The sequence below is a fragment of the Physeter macrocephalus genome, chromosome 5 (assembly GCF_002837175.3).
Source record: "Physeter macrocephalus isolate SW-GA chromosome 5, ASM283717v5, whole genome shotgun sequence".
In the NCBI taxonomy this organism is placed as follows: Eukaryota; Metazoa; Chordata; class Mammalia; order Artiodactyla; family Physeteridae; genus Physeter; species Physeter macrocephalus.
In genome coordinates, this window is record NC_041218.1 from 6629465 (window position 1) to 6645282 (window position 15818).

The 15818-nt window shown below is 54.2% G+C and overlaps 1 protein-coding gene across 1 annotated transcript in view; it reads right to left on the minus strand.

The window, feature by feature from the left end:
- Nucleotides 1–13639, minus strand: part of ZNF775 (zinc finger protein 775) — a 24105-nt gene extending 10466 nt beyond the window's left edge. The window contains exons 1-3 of the mRNA XM_055084745.1: nucleotides 13441–13639; nucleotides 11251–11466; nucleotides 4317–4397 (exon numbers count right to left, since the gene is read on the minus strand). Coding sequence (XP_054940720.1) covers nucleotides 4317–4350 — 34 coding nt within the window. The 5' untranslated portion in view covers nucleotides 4351–4397; nucleotides 11251–11466; nucleotides 13441–13639. The remainder of the gene's footprint in view (nucleotides 1–4316; nucleotides 4398–11250; nucleotides 11467–13440) is intronic.
- Between the last annotated feature and the right edge of the window lie 2179 nt (nucleotides 13640–15818).

Sequence of the window (15818 nt, forward strand, 5' to 3'; positions counted from 1 at the left end):
ATATCCAGAGTATATAAAGGACTAATAATATCCAGAGTATATAAAGGACTCTTAATAGCCAGAGTATTAATATCCAGCGTATATAAAGGACTGATATCCAGAGTATATAAAGGACTCAATATCCAGAGTATTAATATCCAGCATATATAAAGGACTAATATCCAGAGTATATAAAGGACTCTTAATATCCAGAGTATTAATATCCAGCGTATATAAAGGACTAATATCCAGAGTATATAAAGGACTAATAATATCCAGAGTATATAAAGGACTCTTAATATCCAGAGTATTAATATCCAGCGTATATAAAGGACTAATATCCAGAGTATATAAAGGACTAATAATATCCAGAGTATATACAGGACTCTTAATATCCAGAGTATTAATATCCAGCATATATAAAGTACTAATATCCAGAGTATATAAAGGACTCTTAATATCCAGAGTATTTAAATCCAGCATATATAAAGTACATAAAGGACTATTAATATCCAGAGTATATAAAGGAGTCTTAATATCCAGCATATATAAAGGACTAATATCCAGAGTATATAAAGGACTCTTAATATCCAGAGTATTAATATCCAGCGTATATAAAGGACTAATATCCAGAGTATATAAAGGACTAATAATATCCAGAGTATATACAGGACTCTTAATATCCAGAGTATTAATATCCAGCTATAAAGGACTAATAATATCCAGAGTATATAAAGGACTCTTAATATCCAGAGTATTAATATCCAGCATATATAAAGGACTAATATCCAGAGTATATAAAGGACTCTTAATATCCAGAGTATTAATATCCAGCGTATATAAAGGACTAATATCCAGAGTATATAAAGAACTCTTAATATCCAGAGTATTAATATCCAGAGTATATAAAGGACTAATATCCAGAGTATATAAAGGACTAATAATATCCAGAGTATATAAAGGACTCTTAATATCCAAAGGACTAATATCCAGAGTATATAAAGGACTAATATCCAGAGTATATAAAGGACTCTTAATATCCAGAGTATTACTATCCAGAGTATATAAAGGACTAATATCCAGAGTATATAAAGGACTCCTATAGATAGGATGAAAAGAGGTGCACCCTCTCTAGTAATCAGCGAAGTGCACGATAACAGTGTAGCATCTTTTCACCCATCACAGCAGCAAATACTGAATAGGTTGATAATATCCCGACTTCACAATACACATGGAAATCACATAGGAGGATGAGTACAACATGGATACGCTGGGGCCCTAAACGAATTCAGACTCTTTGAGGACGACTTGACAGTGCTTATTAAAATTATAAATGTGTGCAATCTTCCACCTCTTCCACCCAGCAATTTCACTCTAGGTGTTTATCCTAAGAAATACATGAGTCCAAAGAGGAGCGTCTTAGTATATTCACTGTAGTGCTATCTGTAATTAGGAAAAAGGGGGAACAACCTAATTACCCATCAATACTAGTCTAATAAAACTGTCACTCCCTTCATAACGTGGAATACTGTGCAGCAACTGAAAAGAGCTACACATGCTCATGTGAAAAGATTTCGAAAACACTTGAAGAGAAAAAAACAAAACTGAAAATCAGTATCAGTCGTCTGATCCAACTTATGGAAAATAAAACCATACCTCTCTGTGTACATACACCTGCCCGATCCAGGACGGTTCACACCAAACCCAAGACGGTGGCCACCCTGCAGGTGATACGGACCATAGCAGGACTAGATGGAGAAGTCAAAGGGGACTTACACTTTATATGTGTTATTTGAATATTCTCACAAAAATTCAAACCTTATAATTTTTAAGTCTTTAAAATATCTTAGGAAATAAAGAGAAAACCTCCCCTCTAATCTGGTGGCCTTTAGTTTTGAGGCCAAAGAGCTCTGCTCCACTCCACAGCCTCACTGGCCACATGGGGGCAAAGAAACCGATGTGGTGCCCAGGGGGGCGGAGGTGGGAAGGTGGGAGTGTCACAGAAAACGCCTGCAAGGGGCCAGCTTTCCACCTGGCGAAATGACGCTGTGAGGCCTCCCCAGACGCTCGGTTGTGAGAGGTCATTTTATCAGGAGTAATAATTTGAAAATGAAAGTGGTGATTTAAATTGCGTACTGGCAGGGATCGAAAACCCATGTGTAATGAGCTTCACTGATTCTAAGAACGTTTCCTTAGATGCACTGAACTGTTGGCCAGCGGAAGTATTTAACAGGGCTAGCCGTCCAAATTGGGGGTCATGTAGTGAATCCAAAATATACTCCAGTCAGAGGGGTACCACTGTCCCCAAGTGACAGGGCACCCATTAATGCCCCAGAGCCCCACAAAAGCCACTGCCTTTCCCTGATTAAACCTGGCCTTGATATCCATCACGGTGGCTGGGGTGCAGGAGGAAGCCCTGAAGCCCAGGGGTGGCGCATGTAGACCTGTGACGTGTGTTGCTGGGACTTCAGTCGTCACGGGCACCTTCCCGTAGGGATCAGGCACTGATACAGAGGAAAACCGGCTTCTGCCTGCCTGTTCCAAAGGTACTGGTCCTCAGTCAGCATAAAAAGCATCAGTTTTTATCTAAACGGTTCAGATAAAATAAAAAGGTGCTAAATGGAGAGCTATTGCTTAATGGGTAGTTTCTGACATGATGGGAAAATTCGAGAAATGGATGGTGGTGATGGCTGTACCACAACGTGAATGTGCTTCCTGCCACTGAATTGTACCCTTAAAAATGGTTAAAGTGGTAAATTTCATGTTATGTATAATATATTTCACCACGATTTAAAAAAACACATAAAATAAAGTAAAAGGTACCTAAAAGAGGTAAGCTCCCAATTATCTGAAAGCTCTGGCCTTCCAGAAGAGTCATTCCTTCAGCCTGGCCAGCAGGCGTGGCAGCCTCTGGAGGCTGAGCTCACGGGGGCCCCCAGGCCCCAGTGGCTCCAGGGTCCAGGCCGGAGTTTTTCTACCTCTTCCCGAAGCTGCAGCTGCCGTACGGGGCAGAGAAGGCCCTGGTGGAGCCCATCTCTCACATCTGAATTAGGATCTCCCTTATGAGTTTACGCGAGCAAAAGGGTCCTTCAGCTGAAATGTTTGGGACTGCCTGCCCTAGGTTTTCCTGTAATTACTGTAATGTCAGCCTCACACACACACACACACACACACACACACACACACCTCGAGCGCTCTCAGAGTTCAAAGCGACAGCCCGGGGCAGGGGTTGTGGGGGACTGGGAAGTGGGGTGGCCGAACTCACTGCCGTCTGTGTCAGGACCCAGCCCCAGAACAGTGTGGTGTCCATATATCATACTGCCTCCTTTGAGCTGGTGTTTTGTTTCTTTTTTATCCAATTGCCTGATTTTTGTCTCATCTTAGGCCCACTGCAGTGACTGTCCTGGGAGGGCGGGGGCTCTGGGGTCTATGGGGCAACTCCCCTGGAAGGGGTGGGAGGTAAAGAAACCTGGTCACTGTGCTGAGCGGGGGGCAGAGTTCCCAGGCCTGGGCCGGTCCCCTCTCCCGGGGCCAGAGCCACCGTACAGCCCAGCTACACCCAGAACAGGGCCTGCCACAGAGGCTGAGAGCGGGTCTCAGACCAGGGGCTGCGCCATCCCAGAAGCGGGAAGCGGGCGGCTGGGGAGGGGTCTCCACAGGGCACTTCCCACTCTCAGCGGCGCCTGCCCCCTGCCCGGGAGACACCAGGACTAACTGCTGTGTTTCCTCACCACCGGCTCCAAGAGCATCAGCTGACACAGACCGTGAACTGTGTGACCCCGGGAAGCTTAATGGACCGAACTGGAGACACTCTCTTGCCCAACCAACAGCAGGGCTTGTTGCGACCACGTGTCCTCCCCAGAGCGCTGGCTTTCGGTGTGTGATCAGCTCCAACACCAAGCACTCCCCGATCATCTAACCTGATCTTCCCCCAGCAGATTTCTGCATGGGGTGTGTGTGTGTGTGTGTGTGTGTGTGTGTGTGTGTGTGTGTGTGTGTGTGTGTGTGTGTGTGTGTGTGTGTGTCTCTGTGTGTGTCTGTGTGTGTGTGTGTCTGTGTGTGTGTCTGTGTGTGTGTGTGTGTGTGTGTGTGTGTCTGTGTGTGTCTGTGTGTGTGTGTGTGTGTGTGTGTCCCTGCCTGGCAAGCACAGGCTGGGCTTTGTCAGTTCTTAGCCCCCTAGTCTGTGTTTGCTCCATCCTTGGACGTGACCTCAGTGTCCTGGTCCCACCGTGTGGTTCTACAGGCCACCAGCAACTCCTGCTCAGCTACAGAGGGACGGGGAAGACGGGGCTGGGGAGGGGGCCGTGGTGGGCTCCCACCTGCCCCTCTTCTCTTACCTGTGCTGCTGTCGCCAGCCAGGCCACTCTCCATCCCCGGAGGCCCCTCGGCATCAGCACAGCGGCTCCCTGCCCGGCCGTCTGCGGGTGAGATGGGAGCAAAGGAAAGAGAGTTGGCCTGTGGGACAAGGACGAATGCCACTCACAGGAGGCAGTCCCTCTTTTCAAAGCCTTTCTATGACCTCTGTCGAAAGGAGCTGGATTTTTTTTAAAGCACATATACCTGCTAGGCAGGTAAAATGTGTATAATTCCCATTTCATGAAGAATAAACTGAGGCCAGAGAGGGCCGCTGACACGCCCCAAGTCACAGGGGTGGCCGAACGGCAGAACTGGGCAAGGTCCCTGGGCTTCTAACTCCCAGACCAGGTTCTCACGCCCACTCTCTCACCACCTGCGGGGTGGGGTGTGAAGGATGCCACAAGAGAGAACCAGGAACCTCAAATAAGTTTAGAGACACCCCCTACCCTGCAACGTGGTCACGAGGACACCCTGGAGGGAAGAACCGTCCCTCCAAAATCGCCAGCCCCCCGTCTCTCAAAGCCCCCGTCCGGGTTCCAGCGCAAACCCTTCTGGGGCCTCAGAGCCTCCCCCCAGCCCCGGGCAAGAACACACGTGGCCAACCTGGGTCCTAGGGACGTGATCCCTCATCCACCAATCTGGGGCTCATCTCTTTTTGCTCTTCGGTCTCTTGCACATCCCCCGACTGGCTCATTTGGCGCCTGGAACGTGATCGGGGACGGGCCCGGCTGCTCTGACCCCTTGGCGCGGCCCCTGCCCCTTCCAGGCCCCAGCCTAAACGTCACCTCCTCTGAGTGGCCTTCCCTGGCAACCCTGTGTAAAGTCACAACCCTAACCCCACCTCCCATTCCTCCCTGACACTTTTCGCCACCGGACAGGATATTTACTTCGCTGCTTATTCCCCGACAGGAATCGAGGACAGGACTTCCCGGGCTCACTGCCGAGTGCCAGGGTCCGGGACAGAGCCCGCACGTGGAGGGCACCAAACAGCCGTGTGTGGCACCAACACGCTGCTGGTTACGTGCGCTCAGAGATGTGGCCGCTGCGCGTGGTGCTGTGGGCGGCCCCCCCTGAGGACGGGGATCTCGTTTCCTAGGCCTGCACCCCCGGACGCCCTGCACTCCCAACAGGCCCCAGCCTCTGCCCCACGAGACGGGAGGCTGGGCCCAGGCTGCAGGACCAGGAACCTCTCCTCGGCCACCACTCAGGCTCGGGGAACCCAGCCTCCCCTTGCTCCACACCTCGGGCCCCGGAGAGCCTCCCAGAAACCCCATTCTAAGGGTCTCCCCGCTTCCTTCTCCCCGGTCCCCTTCCAGCGGCTACTCCGGGGACAGGGACCCAGGCTGGAGATGTGGACCCTGCCCGGAGAGGTGGGGGGCAGGGGTATCAGGGAGATATGAATCTGAGAAATGGAAAACTCACCCTCCCTGGTGCAGAAAGGGAAAGAACCCTCCCCTTTCTTTCAGAGTATTTTCTTTAGAAAACTTCCGATTGGAAGTTCTTTCTCTGCCCCTTTGAGGTGTATATAAATCTTTTTAAAGCTCACTAAGCCTCTTGCCGGCTTTACAACCCAGGACCGTCCTTCTCGAGGACCTGGGAGCCATCTCCCCGAAATGCAAACATCAAGGAAACAGCGGCCAGTGTCCCCTGCCCGTGGGAGGTGGGAGCCTAACTCTCCAGCAGCACCGGGCTCCGGGCTGCAAACGTCCTCCCGTCACCAAGATACAAGAAGTGGATGTTTCCTTTGCATAAAGGCAGTTAGCGATCACGGGTGGCCACCCAACTCCAGGCGAACTTAGGGTGAACTCTGTGCGGCAAATGGTGCTGTCAAGTCCTCTTACCCGAGGACGGGCTATGCTTTCCCTGGAGAACACGTGTGCAGTGGGGCTGCCCCTGCTGGACTGTGTAACAGGTGAGATTTCTGTCTATGGTCTCTTAGCGGATTGCCTGTGGTGTGCACCACATTCCAGTCTAACGCTTATTCAGTTAAAAACTGGTTTTCTTTCTCTCCTACTTTTTCGGGGAGTTTCTCTGAGCTGGCAGGAGACTTGGTTTTTAATTCTATTTCCCCCAAAGGGGTCTGTTACGCACTCCTGCCGTGGGTTACTATAGACACTGAAACCCGCCTGTGGTGCAGAGAAAAGGGGGCCACAAATGAGGGCAGGAGAAGGCCCCCCTTGGGGACCCTAAGCCAGGGCTCCTGCCTTAGCACCACATTTTCCTTCCAGGTCACTCTGCATCCCAGGCCGTGGGGTAGCCTCTCACCAGCTGGAGATTTAATGTCTGCCTAAGGAGACTCAGAGGACTGGTGGACAAAGAGGCCACCACTGACGTGGGGACTCTCAGACAGGGGGGTGGAGGCTCGGGCCACAATTCAGGGCCAGGACAGAGGGTGGGACTTGGGCTCATTCACAAAACCCCTGCACAACACAACTGAGGCCCCTTAAGCCAAATCAAATGAGTCCTCCTTGATCCATTCTGTCTTAAGAGGTATTACGGACTCAAAATCGCCTCAGGTGGCAGAAGGGCTTCAATTCTTGGTGACCAATTCACGGGGAGTCACTGAGCTGCACCACAGCTCATGGTCCGAGAAAGAACAGAAGCGGAAATAGAAGGAAAGGACCCTCCTGGGCCCGAGGAGAAGGAGGAAGAAAGGAGAGGGCAGGGGACAGGAGGGGAGGCACAGAGGACAGGAACAGGGGGCAGGGGCTATGTCCTGGGGGCCCATCTCCACCTGTGTGCTCAGGTGGGATGTGTCTGGAAGACAGGCCAACAGGTGTCCTCAGACAAACCCCTGAGACAAGCCGAACGGCAGAAGGTCCCCGCACGTGGCAGCATCTTTCCAGGCAGGCCAGGCCCCCGCACACCCCACCCTGAGGCACCGCACTGCACACCTCTTCTCGCCCCACCAGACACATCGTTCAGCTGACTGGAGAGAGAGAGGCCCAGGGACACGGCGAGCAGGCCGCCCAGCAGAAGACTCTGGCCAGAAAACAGGAGGCAACGGGGGCCGATCCCCATCCAGCAGTGCCCACACCGAGTCCCTAAGGGCCACCTGGTCTATCACCCAGCTCCCCGACCCCAATCTCTGATGACCTTTCCCCTCCCTGCCCAGCAGGTCCCGTGGAGGGCGGGAACACACGCAGGGGGTGGGTCTCAGGACAGGGCACCAGTCACCTCCTCCTTCCCAGCCCCTGGCTCTGGGTCAGGCGGCTTTTGGGATGAGAGCCCCTTGACGGGGAGGCTTTGCGGGACAGCTGCCATGACAACTGCCGCGTCACACAAAGCGGGACTGTGGCCTGGGGCAGGTGCTGAGGTCTGGGGGCAGGGAAGGTAACAAAGGGGTTTCGATCTTAGCAGAAATGTGGGGGGAAGGCAGACAGCAGCTGGGGGTGGACAAAGGCCACGGGCCAGGAGAGGCGGGACGTGCAGGGACACGTCTGGGTCACTCCACATCCTCCAGATCTCAGGGCCCTGGACCTTCTCCACCAGCCAAGTACATCTCTCTTCACAGACTCAGGCCCCACATGGGGAAGAAGGAGATGGCACCTCATGTGTCCTCTGTCACCAGTGGAGTGGGGACCGGCCACGTGCCCTCCACCAGTAGCTCAGGCTTTGGGGGATGCCTCTCCCAAACTCCAGCCCAAGGCCCACCTCACAGGCCCTGCTCAGCTAGGAGCCCCACCCAGGGCGACACCATCTGCCCCCGTTCACCTCTGCACACAGTCCCTCCCCACAGGAAAGCGCGCACAGGAGGCGGTCTTCAAGTCCCCCGGGGAGCAGCCTAGGCCAGCGTGTGGAAGGGGACGGGCGAGGGCCCGCAGGCCCCAGCTAGCCCTCACCCCGAGGGTGTGCTCTCGGAGCCCTCCGGGGGGACGGAGACTCTGTCTGTCCTTGCCTCATTCACTGAGAGGGCGGGGGCTTCCCTGGTCACCTCGGTATTGACCTGGCTCTGGAAAGAAAAGGGGGGGACCAGACAAGACTCGGTAGGGACAGGGAGACCGACTGTGTACCAGGCGCTCAGCAAGCAACGCCCACTCCATCCTAGGGAGCCGCGGCTCTGAGACGTTAAGCGGTTTGCTCGAGGTCACACAGCTAGTAAGTGCTGGAGCCGGGACCGAGCGAACTGGGGTGGGCCTGCCCCAGCCAGAGCTCCTGCTCCGGGATGTTGCCTCTAAGAGAAGGGGCAGAGTGTACCAGACCTGAAGCCTCCAGGGCCTCGTTTTCAGGAGTCTGGCCTCTAGACCCACACGTTGGTATTTAAGTGTGTATAAATCAAGTTTAAAATTCAGTTTCTCATTCACACTGGCCACGCTTCAAGTGTTCAACGGTCACACGTGGCTAGAGCCACCATAACATCCAGCAGAAAAGAAGATTTCCAGGTTCACGAAGTTCTGCTGGGCGACACTGCGCTGGATATAAAGCTCCAGGATGGCGGCGGCCCTGCCTGCCCGGGCCTGGGATGCAGCAGGTGCTCAGACTACACTGGATGAATGAATGAATGAATGAACGAATGAAAGAGATGGAAAGACGGAAGACGGGGAGCCCCTCTGGCCCCAGTGTTCATCAACAACAAATACCTCAGCGCAGGTTAATGATGTCCCCGGCCTGGGAAATGGCTTTCAGTTAATATCAGTGGATGTTTCATTTAAAATATAAAATATATAATCATAGGTGGCTGCCAAGGGGGAGGGGCTTGGGGGAGGGATGGAGTGGGAGGTCGGGGTGAGCAGATGTAAGCTTTTATATACAGGATGGATAAACAACAAGGTCCCACTGTAGAGCACAGGGACCTATATTCAATGTCCTGTGATAAACCATCATGGAAAAGAATATTTGAAAAAAGAATGTCTACATGTATAACTGAATCACTTTGTTGCACAGCAGAAATTAACACAACATGGTGAATCACTCTATTTCAATAAAAAATATTGATAAAATACAGTCGTAGGCATACGAGAAGAAACTGATCTAAACACTAAATGCACACAAACATATCCAGAGACGATCGTATCTAACATCCAAGGCGGCTGAGTACACAAACGTTCAAAGATGCAAAAATACAGAGACACGCACACACGTGAGAATACCTGCAAAATTGCATATGCAAAGTACAGAGAGACTGAAATATTAAAATATCCACCCATACGCCTACGGATCCAGAGACGCAAGTGTGCCAACGTGAACCGCACGGGCACAAGTCACTCCCCTTTCACGCTGGAGAAAACAGCAATGTGACTCCCTGCTGACACAAGTATCCTCACAATCCATGACCATCCCTCCAGGTCCACTGCTCCAAGGAACGGAACTCGGGGGATGATGCAGCCACCGGGAGAGGAAGCGACAGCGGGTGACGGGCAACAGTCACCTGTTGGGGTACCGGCGGGGTAAGCTGAGGGGAGGGGGACGGCGTGAGGCAGCAGCGCTGCAGCCGGAGGGGAGAAGCTGGAGGGGCACAGAAAGCCCTAGAAAGAGGACAAGGCTCTGCCCGGCAGGCCGGTGCAGCCCGAGCCCCAAGGCCACGCTGCAGGGGTCTGGCCAGGAGGCGGCGGCAGGCCGTTCCCCCCTCCCCTGGGAACCTGAGCCCCGACTCCTCGGCCGAGTCTGCCCCTCGCGGTCCACTCGCATTGGCTGCCCCTCTCCTCAGACCCACGCGCGCCTGGACCCAGGAGCAGGGGCCCTGAGTTCTAGCCCACCTGTCCTTGGCGCATCGCTTCACCGCTAGGCCTAGGTTCCCAATGGCGAAGGCGACTGAAAGCGCCTGCTCCGGGGGCTTGCTCTGAGCAACAGGTTGGGGGAAACCCTAGACCTCCTAAATGGTCTTTTCCTTCTCATGGCCTGAGAACAGTCCACACCCGAAGGTTCTGAGCCCTCTCTCCGAGCACCCCACGGCCAGTTCACCCTTCCTAAACCGTTACCCTTCAAGCTGCTTCAGAATCTCTGGCGGCCCCCGGCGCCCACACAGGAACCCCAAACTCTGCTCAGCAGCGGGGAGCCGGCCTCGCAGAGGAACCGGGCGTGGACAGCTTTCACGGTCAAGGCTGCCTGCAGAGCTGTGCTGACAGAGGAGCTCCAGGTACCGCCTCTCCCGGGAGATGGAGACTGGGTGGGGAGGAGGGCCTCCTCCGGGCCAGGCTGTCTGGCAGGGGTAAGGAGAGCAGGGCCAGGTCTGGGCCCTGAGCGCCAGGCAGGGGGCTGGACCAAAGAGAGCCGTGGACGCTTCTGCCGGCTCAGCTCAGGCGAGCCCCCCGGCCTCACAGCCCGACTTTGTTGCGGGGAGGAGCTGGTGTAGCCTCTGTCTCCCAGGACTGATTGCGCGGCCCCCAGGCCCTCTCCCAAAGCCAGTCCTACGCGGGCCACTCCTGCGCGAGGCCTGGTCCCTGGGCCTGTGCTCTGGCTGATCTCTGGATAATCAGCGCTCTCTCCAGGCATCCGTCCCCCATGCCTGCACCCACTTCACCTTCCTCTCCTCCAGCGTTTCTGGCCAAGGAGGACACGCAAACCATCCCCAACAAGTGGCTTTAAAATGGTATTGGAAAGGCAGGGGAACTGCCGTTCCCACCTTCTATGGCCCGGTGCCCAAGGACAGACAGGCAGGCCAAGGTCCTAGCCCAGACCAGGTGAGCATCACCTCCACCCACCACCTAGAAGCCTGCCTCCACCCCACGTCCCAGCATAAGGCATGCCCGGCATCCTTCTACAACTCCCAGAACAACCCCCGAGCCCCTCCAGGGCCCCCACCCCATCCTTCTCTCCCATCAACCTCCCTGCTCCTCCCTCGTTCCTCTCCGACTTCCCGGATCTACTCACTACCGGTCAGGTGTCCCCATGCACCCTCACGGTTACCTCTTCCAAGCCCTCCCCACGTCCTCCCCCTTCTCCCCATCCCCCCTTCCTACTCCAGCATCTTCAGACCTCAGCCTCCCAAACGCTGCGGTCCTCAGTCCCAGGAGAGGGGACAGCGGTGAGGAGGAAGAGGGCGGGGCAGGCCATCGTCTCACACAGAAAGACCACACGTAGCAGAAGGAGCCCAGGGCAGGGAGGCCAGAGACCTTGGGACCGGGTTTGCTTCTGGGTAGTCACGTGACCCCGGGCCAGCCACTTTCCTTCCCTAGGCCTCAGTTTCCCCATCTGTAAATGGAAATAATGCTTGGTCCTCTGTATACAACTGTTATATCAAGCAGTGGGAGGGAAACGTTGCGAAAGGACTCTGGAAAATGTTCACAAGGTGCAAGATGAATTCTTTTTAGGTCACTGCATTGCCATCACCCCCTCCCCACTACCCAGTTGTCAGAACTGATAGGAAGAGCCCAGTTCAGTGACTTCAGTTTGCTTCCGCCAGCATTCCCTGGGAACCGGGTCCAGGGCCGGCCAGGGCAGCCAGGGCAGCTGCCTTATCCCATCATATGCCCGCCCACCTCCCAGAGGTCCCGGATCCAACGCCATGCCAGTCCCCAGGGCACCTCCTTCCAGGACCCCTGCCCCACCTGCCCGGCCCAACATGCACACCTTTGCTGGGACTGTCACTCCCCCACCTCCCCGCCCCCAGGCCTGTCCCCCAACCATGGCATCCCCATCCCCAGTCTTTGCTCACCTGTCTCCCTTTAGAGGATAGAACGTCACCCATATTCCTCTGCCCCAAATCTAAGACTCGAGCCTGCCAGGGCCTGGGGACTCCCATTACCTGATCGAAGGCAAGGGATGAAACCAACTGCTAACAACACTTTGGACAGTTGTCACATTTTGATTTATAAACACTTTTCACCCTTACTGCATTCAAAGGAGCTTGGCAAGGATAAGGAGTGTTTCCCCCTTTCTGGATGAGGAAAGCAAGGCCCAGAGGGGACATTCCCTGCCTCAGAGAAAGTTAGAACTCAGGTCTCCTGCCCACCTGGCCCACTCTCCCCTGCAGGCCACCCCCATCCTAGGAAACCTTAGATTCCTCAGCTTAACCCTCACCAGGGGAGCAGGTACCTGGACCAGCTCTGCACTTGGCCCTGGGCATCCTCTGCCCCTCCAGGTGGGACTCACCAGGCCTCTCGAAACTGCCACCACCTTTCACTACCGCAGAGCACAGCCCTCACAATCCACAGGTCACTAAATCATACCAGTGCTGTTTTAATACCTCCAGCATCTGCCACCGCTGCTGCCTTAGTTCAGGCCTCAGCACTGCTCACCTGGAGACTGCACTGCTATCATAGTTCATCTTGCGCCTCCAATCCATCCACCACCCAGACTCAAAGCAATTTTCCTAAAATTACAACTTAGACATGTTACTACTTTGCTTGAAACACTTCAGTGGGTCCCCAGCACTTTCAGGTACTGCTAAAAATTTCTTGGCAAGACCATTTAAAATCTGGCCTCTGCTCACCTCTCGCTGTACCACCAACCTATCCCATCGTCCCCAGATGCAACTCCCTGACCTTGCCGTGCCTAGGGACACCTGTGATCAGTCTTGGAATTCCCTTGCCCAACTCTTCTCTGCCCAGCCCAGATCCAAGATCACTTTCACCAGGAAGCCTTTGTGGATAACACCAGGCTCAGTTAGGGGCCCTTCTGTTTAACCTGTGTACCCACCCAACCCAGTACCATCTACATAGTATAATAATAATCTGTCTCCACAAGAAGACTGTAAACATCTTAACACAGGGAGCGTTTCTCTCTCCCCAACACCCAGCACAAGGTCCAGCATGCTGTAAACCATTAATAAAAATTTTTACAAAGGAACATTTAGATAAAAGAAATTAAGTCCCAAACAGATTAGAAGCATAGAATCACGGAACCTTAGCGTTGAAAGGAGACTAATACCCTCTAATATTTTCATTTTACAGATGAACATCTGGACCCAAAATGCACACCTAATAGTGGAGCCTGGACATAGCCGGCCTCGCGTCGGGGCTTTGACCACACCCCACCCCAGGTCTGGTGGACCAAGACACACACCAGGCTCCATCCTCCCAAAGGGCTGGAGGGGGTGGCATCTCTATACCCTCCACCTTCACGAGGGAAGAAACCCCCAGCGCCTACCCCCAGCCCCACTGAGATCTTGGCTCCTATGCCTGTCTTCCTAGAATGGAGGTTTCGGGGAGACCCCTACACACACACCTCCGATTTCTGTGGTGCTTCGCTCTCATTGTTCTCGCCCCCGATCCTCAGGCCCACTCAATTTAATCATTTATTAAGCACCTACTATGTGTCACTCTGCGGCGAGCACTGGGGTTCCCGCCCTGCAGGAACTCGATCTTTGGGGGAGGCTGACACCGCTCTCGAATATCGGGACAGGCTCTGGCAGAGCGCGCCCGGAGGAGCCGAGGGGCAGTCCCCGCGCTCACCTCCGCGCCTCTCCCGCCCCCCTCCAGCTCTCACCCGGCCTGCAGCCCCTTCCCACGAACGACCCGGGCCCCTTTCCCCGTGAGCTGTGCGGGGGTGGGGTAAGTTCGGGGCTGAGAGCGCGGGGGGCTCGGGGGACCCCGAGGCCGCCTCCAGCCCGAGTCTGGGTGGAGACAGCGCGGGAGGAGCGGGGCCGGACGGTGGCCCCGCGGCACGGTCCGTCCCTCCGCACGCCCCTCCCCGCCCGGATTCAGAGGGACTCGGAGGGAGGGGACGGGAATAAATACCTTTGACTTTGTGGCTAAGGTTAACGGGAACTGCCACCCCGGGGCGACTTGGGCACTGAGCTCCCCGGCCCCGCCAGTCCCGGGGCAGGCGGGGCAGGCACGCGCCCCTGATTGGCTGGCGGGACTGGCCGTCCCCGGGGCCGCCCCGCCACCTGATTGGCTGCACCTCTCAGATGACCAGCTCAGCCCTATAGGAGAAGCCTGCGGGGCGGCTCCTTTGTTCTCCGGAGCCAATGGCCTGCGTGGGCGGGCTGACCTCGCCTCCCGAGGGGCCAGCCGCGGCCCCGCCAGGCATTAAAGCGTTGGCCGTGGGGCGCTGGGCCCGGTCTCCCAGGGGAGGAGGGGCGGGGGCAAGGCCGGAGAGCTGGTGACCCGACGGCACGGCAGCACCCTCTCCTTCTCTCCGGGGAGGGAGCTCTCCCTCCCCGTCCAGGCCGCGCAGACGCGCGCTCTGAAACCGATCCAGTCTCTCGGCAACTCTCCGTCCGACGCCTGCGACGCGCCCGCACCGCCCTTGGTGCCGGGATCCGGAGGAACAAGTCGCACGAACCCCGATCCGACGATCACACTCGAGTGTGCATGTGACATGGTTGTGGCACTTGGCACTACGGCACACCAGGTGTTAGAGTGAGATGTGCGAGTCTCGTGCGACGGGAGAGAAATCGCCCTCCGCACTCACGCGGCCCCTAGGCACGTCGTAGCCGCGTGATGAATGAACCTGGGGTCTCCAGGAGAGACTTAGACATCATTAAATCCAACCCCTTCCTTTTTTTTGAGGAAAGAGCGACCAACGTTCCTAGGTCGAGTGTTACTGCTGATTTAGAGGCAGGGTCCAGATGGCCAAGGAGGGTTTTCTGTTCCCATAGACCTTCAGGAAAGAGAATTTTCACACCTTCTCACCCAGATCGGAAGGAAATGCTCCTTTATGTCAATAAAATTGCTCACAGTGCTACCTCAAAGGGGGCCGGCCAGCCAGGGCAACTCCCACTGGCAGATTCTCTCCGGAGCTGCCCAGAAACCGCCTTTGGGACAGGAGGTTGATATCAAGAGAAGCTGGCCTCACCCTGAGACTTGCTACAAACCTTACTGTTAAGCCTATGGACCTTATTCTAATCAGTCAGCAGCTGCCTACTAAGCGTTTGCCATGGGCCCAGCTGCCGTTAAGCCTCATAACACAACAGAAACGGGGGACCCAATTCTATCAGTTTTACCACAGTCTTCTTGTGCAGTTTTTACAAAAGATACTTTCTGTCCCTGGACTTTGACTTATTCATCTGTAAGAGTTAATAATTTTCTAGTTACAGTCGGCCTTCCGTATCCACAGGTTCCACGTCTGTGATTTCAATCAACAGCAGACTGAAAATATTCAGGGGGGAAAAAAACTCCAGAAAGTTCCAAAAAAAGCAAAATTTGAATTTTCCCAGGCACAGGGAACTAAGTACATAGCATTTACACTGTATTAAGTATTATAAGTAATCTAGAGGTGATTTAAAGTATACAAGAGGACATGAGTGTGTAGGTTATATGCAAATACAATGCCATTTTATATATAAGGGACTCCAGAATCCAAAGATTTTGTTATCCACGGGGGGGGGGCGGGGGGGTTCCTGGAAACAATCCCCAGAGGATACTGAGGGACAACTGGGTTTTTGCAGGACCCTAATTGGTTCTATCCTCTACAGAAGCATTTGTAAAGTGTAAAACCCTGCCCAGAGGCCAGAAATCACTAGGCCATCAACTCTTTAGATAAAGACTCTCATTCATCTTATTTTCTGAGTACCTAGTGGGGGTTCAACCAAGACTTGTGGAATTCCAGCACTGTAGTTCCACATCTGCCACTGGCTATGAGTGGGAAAGTCATTTCCA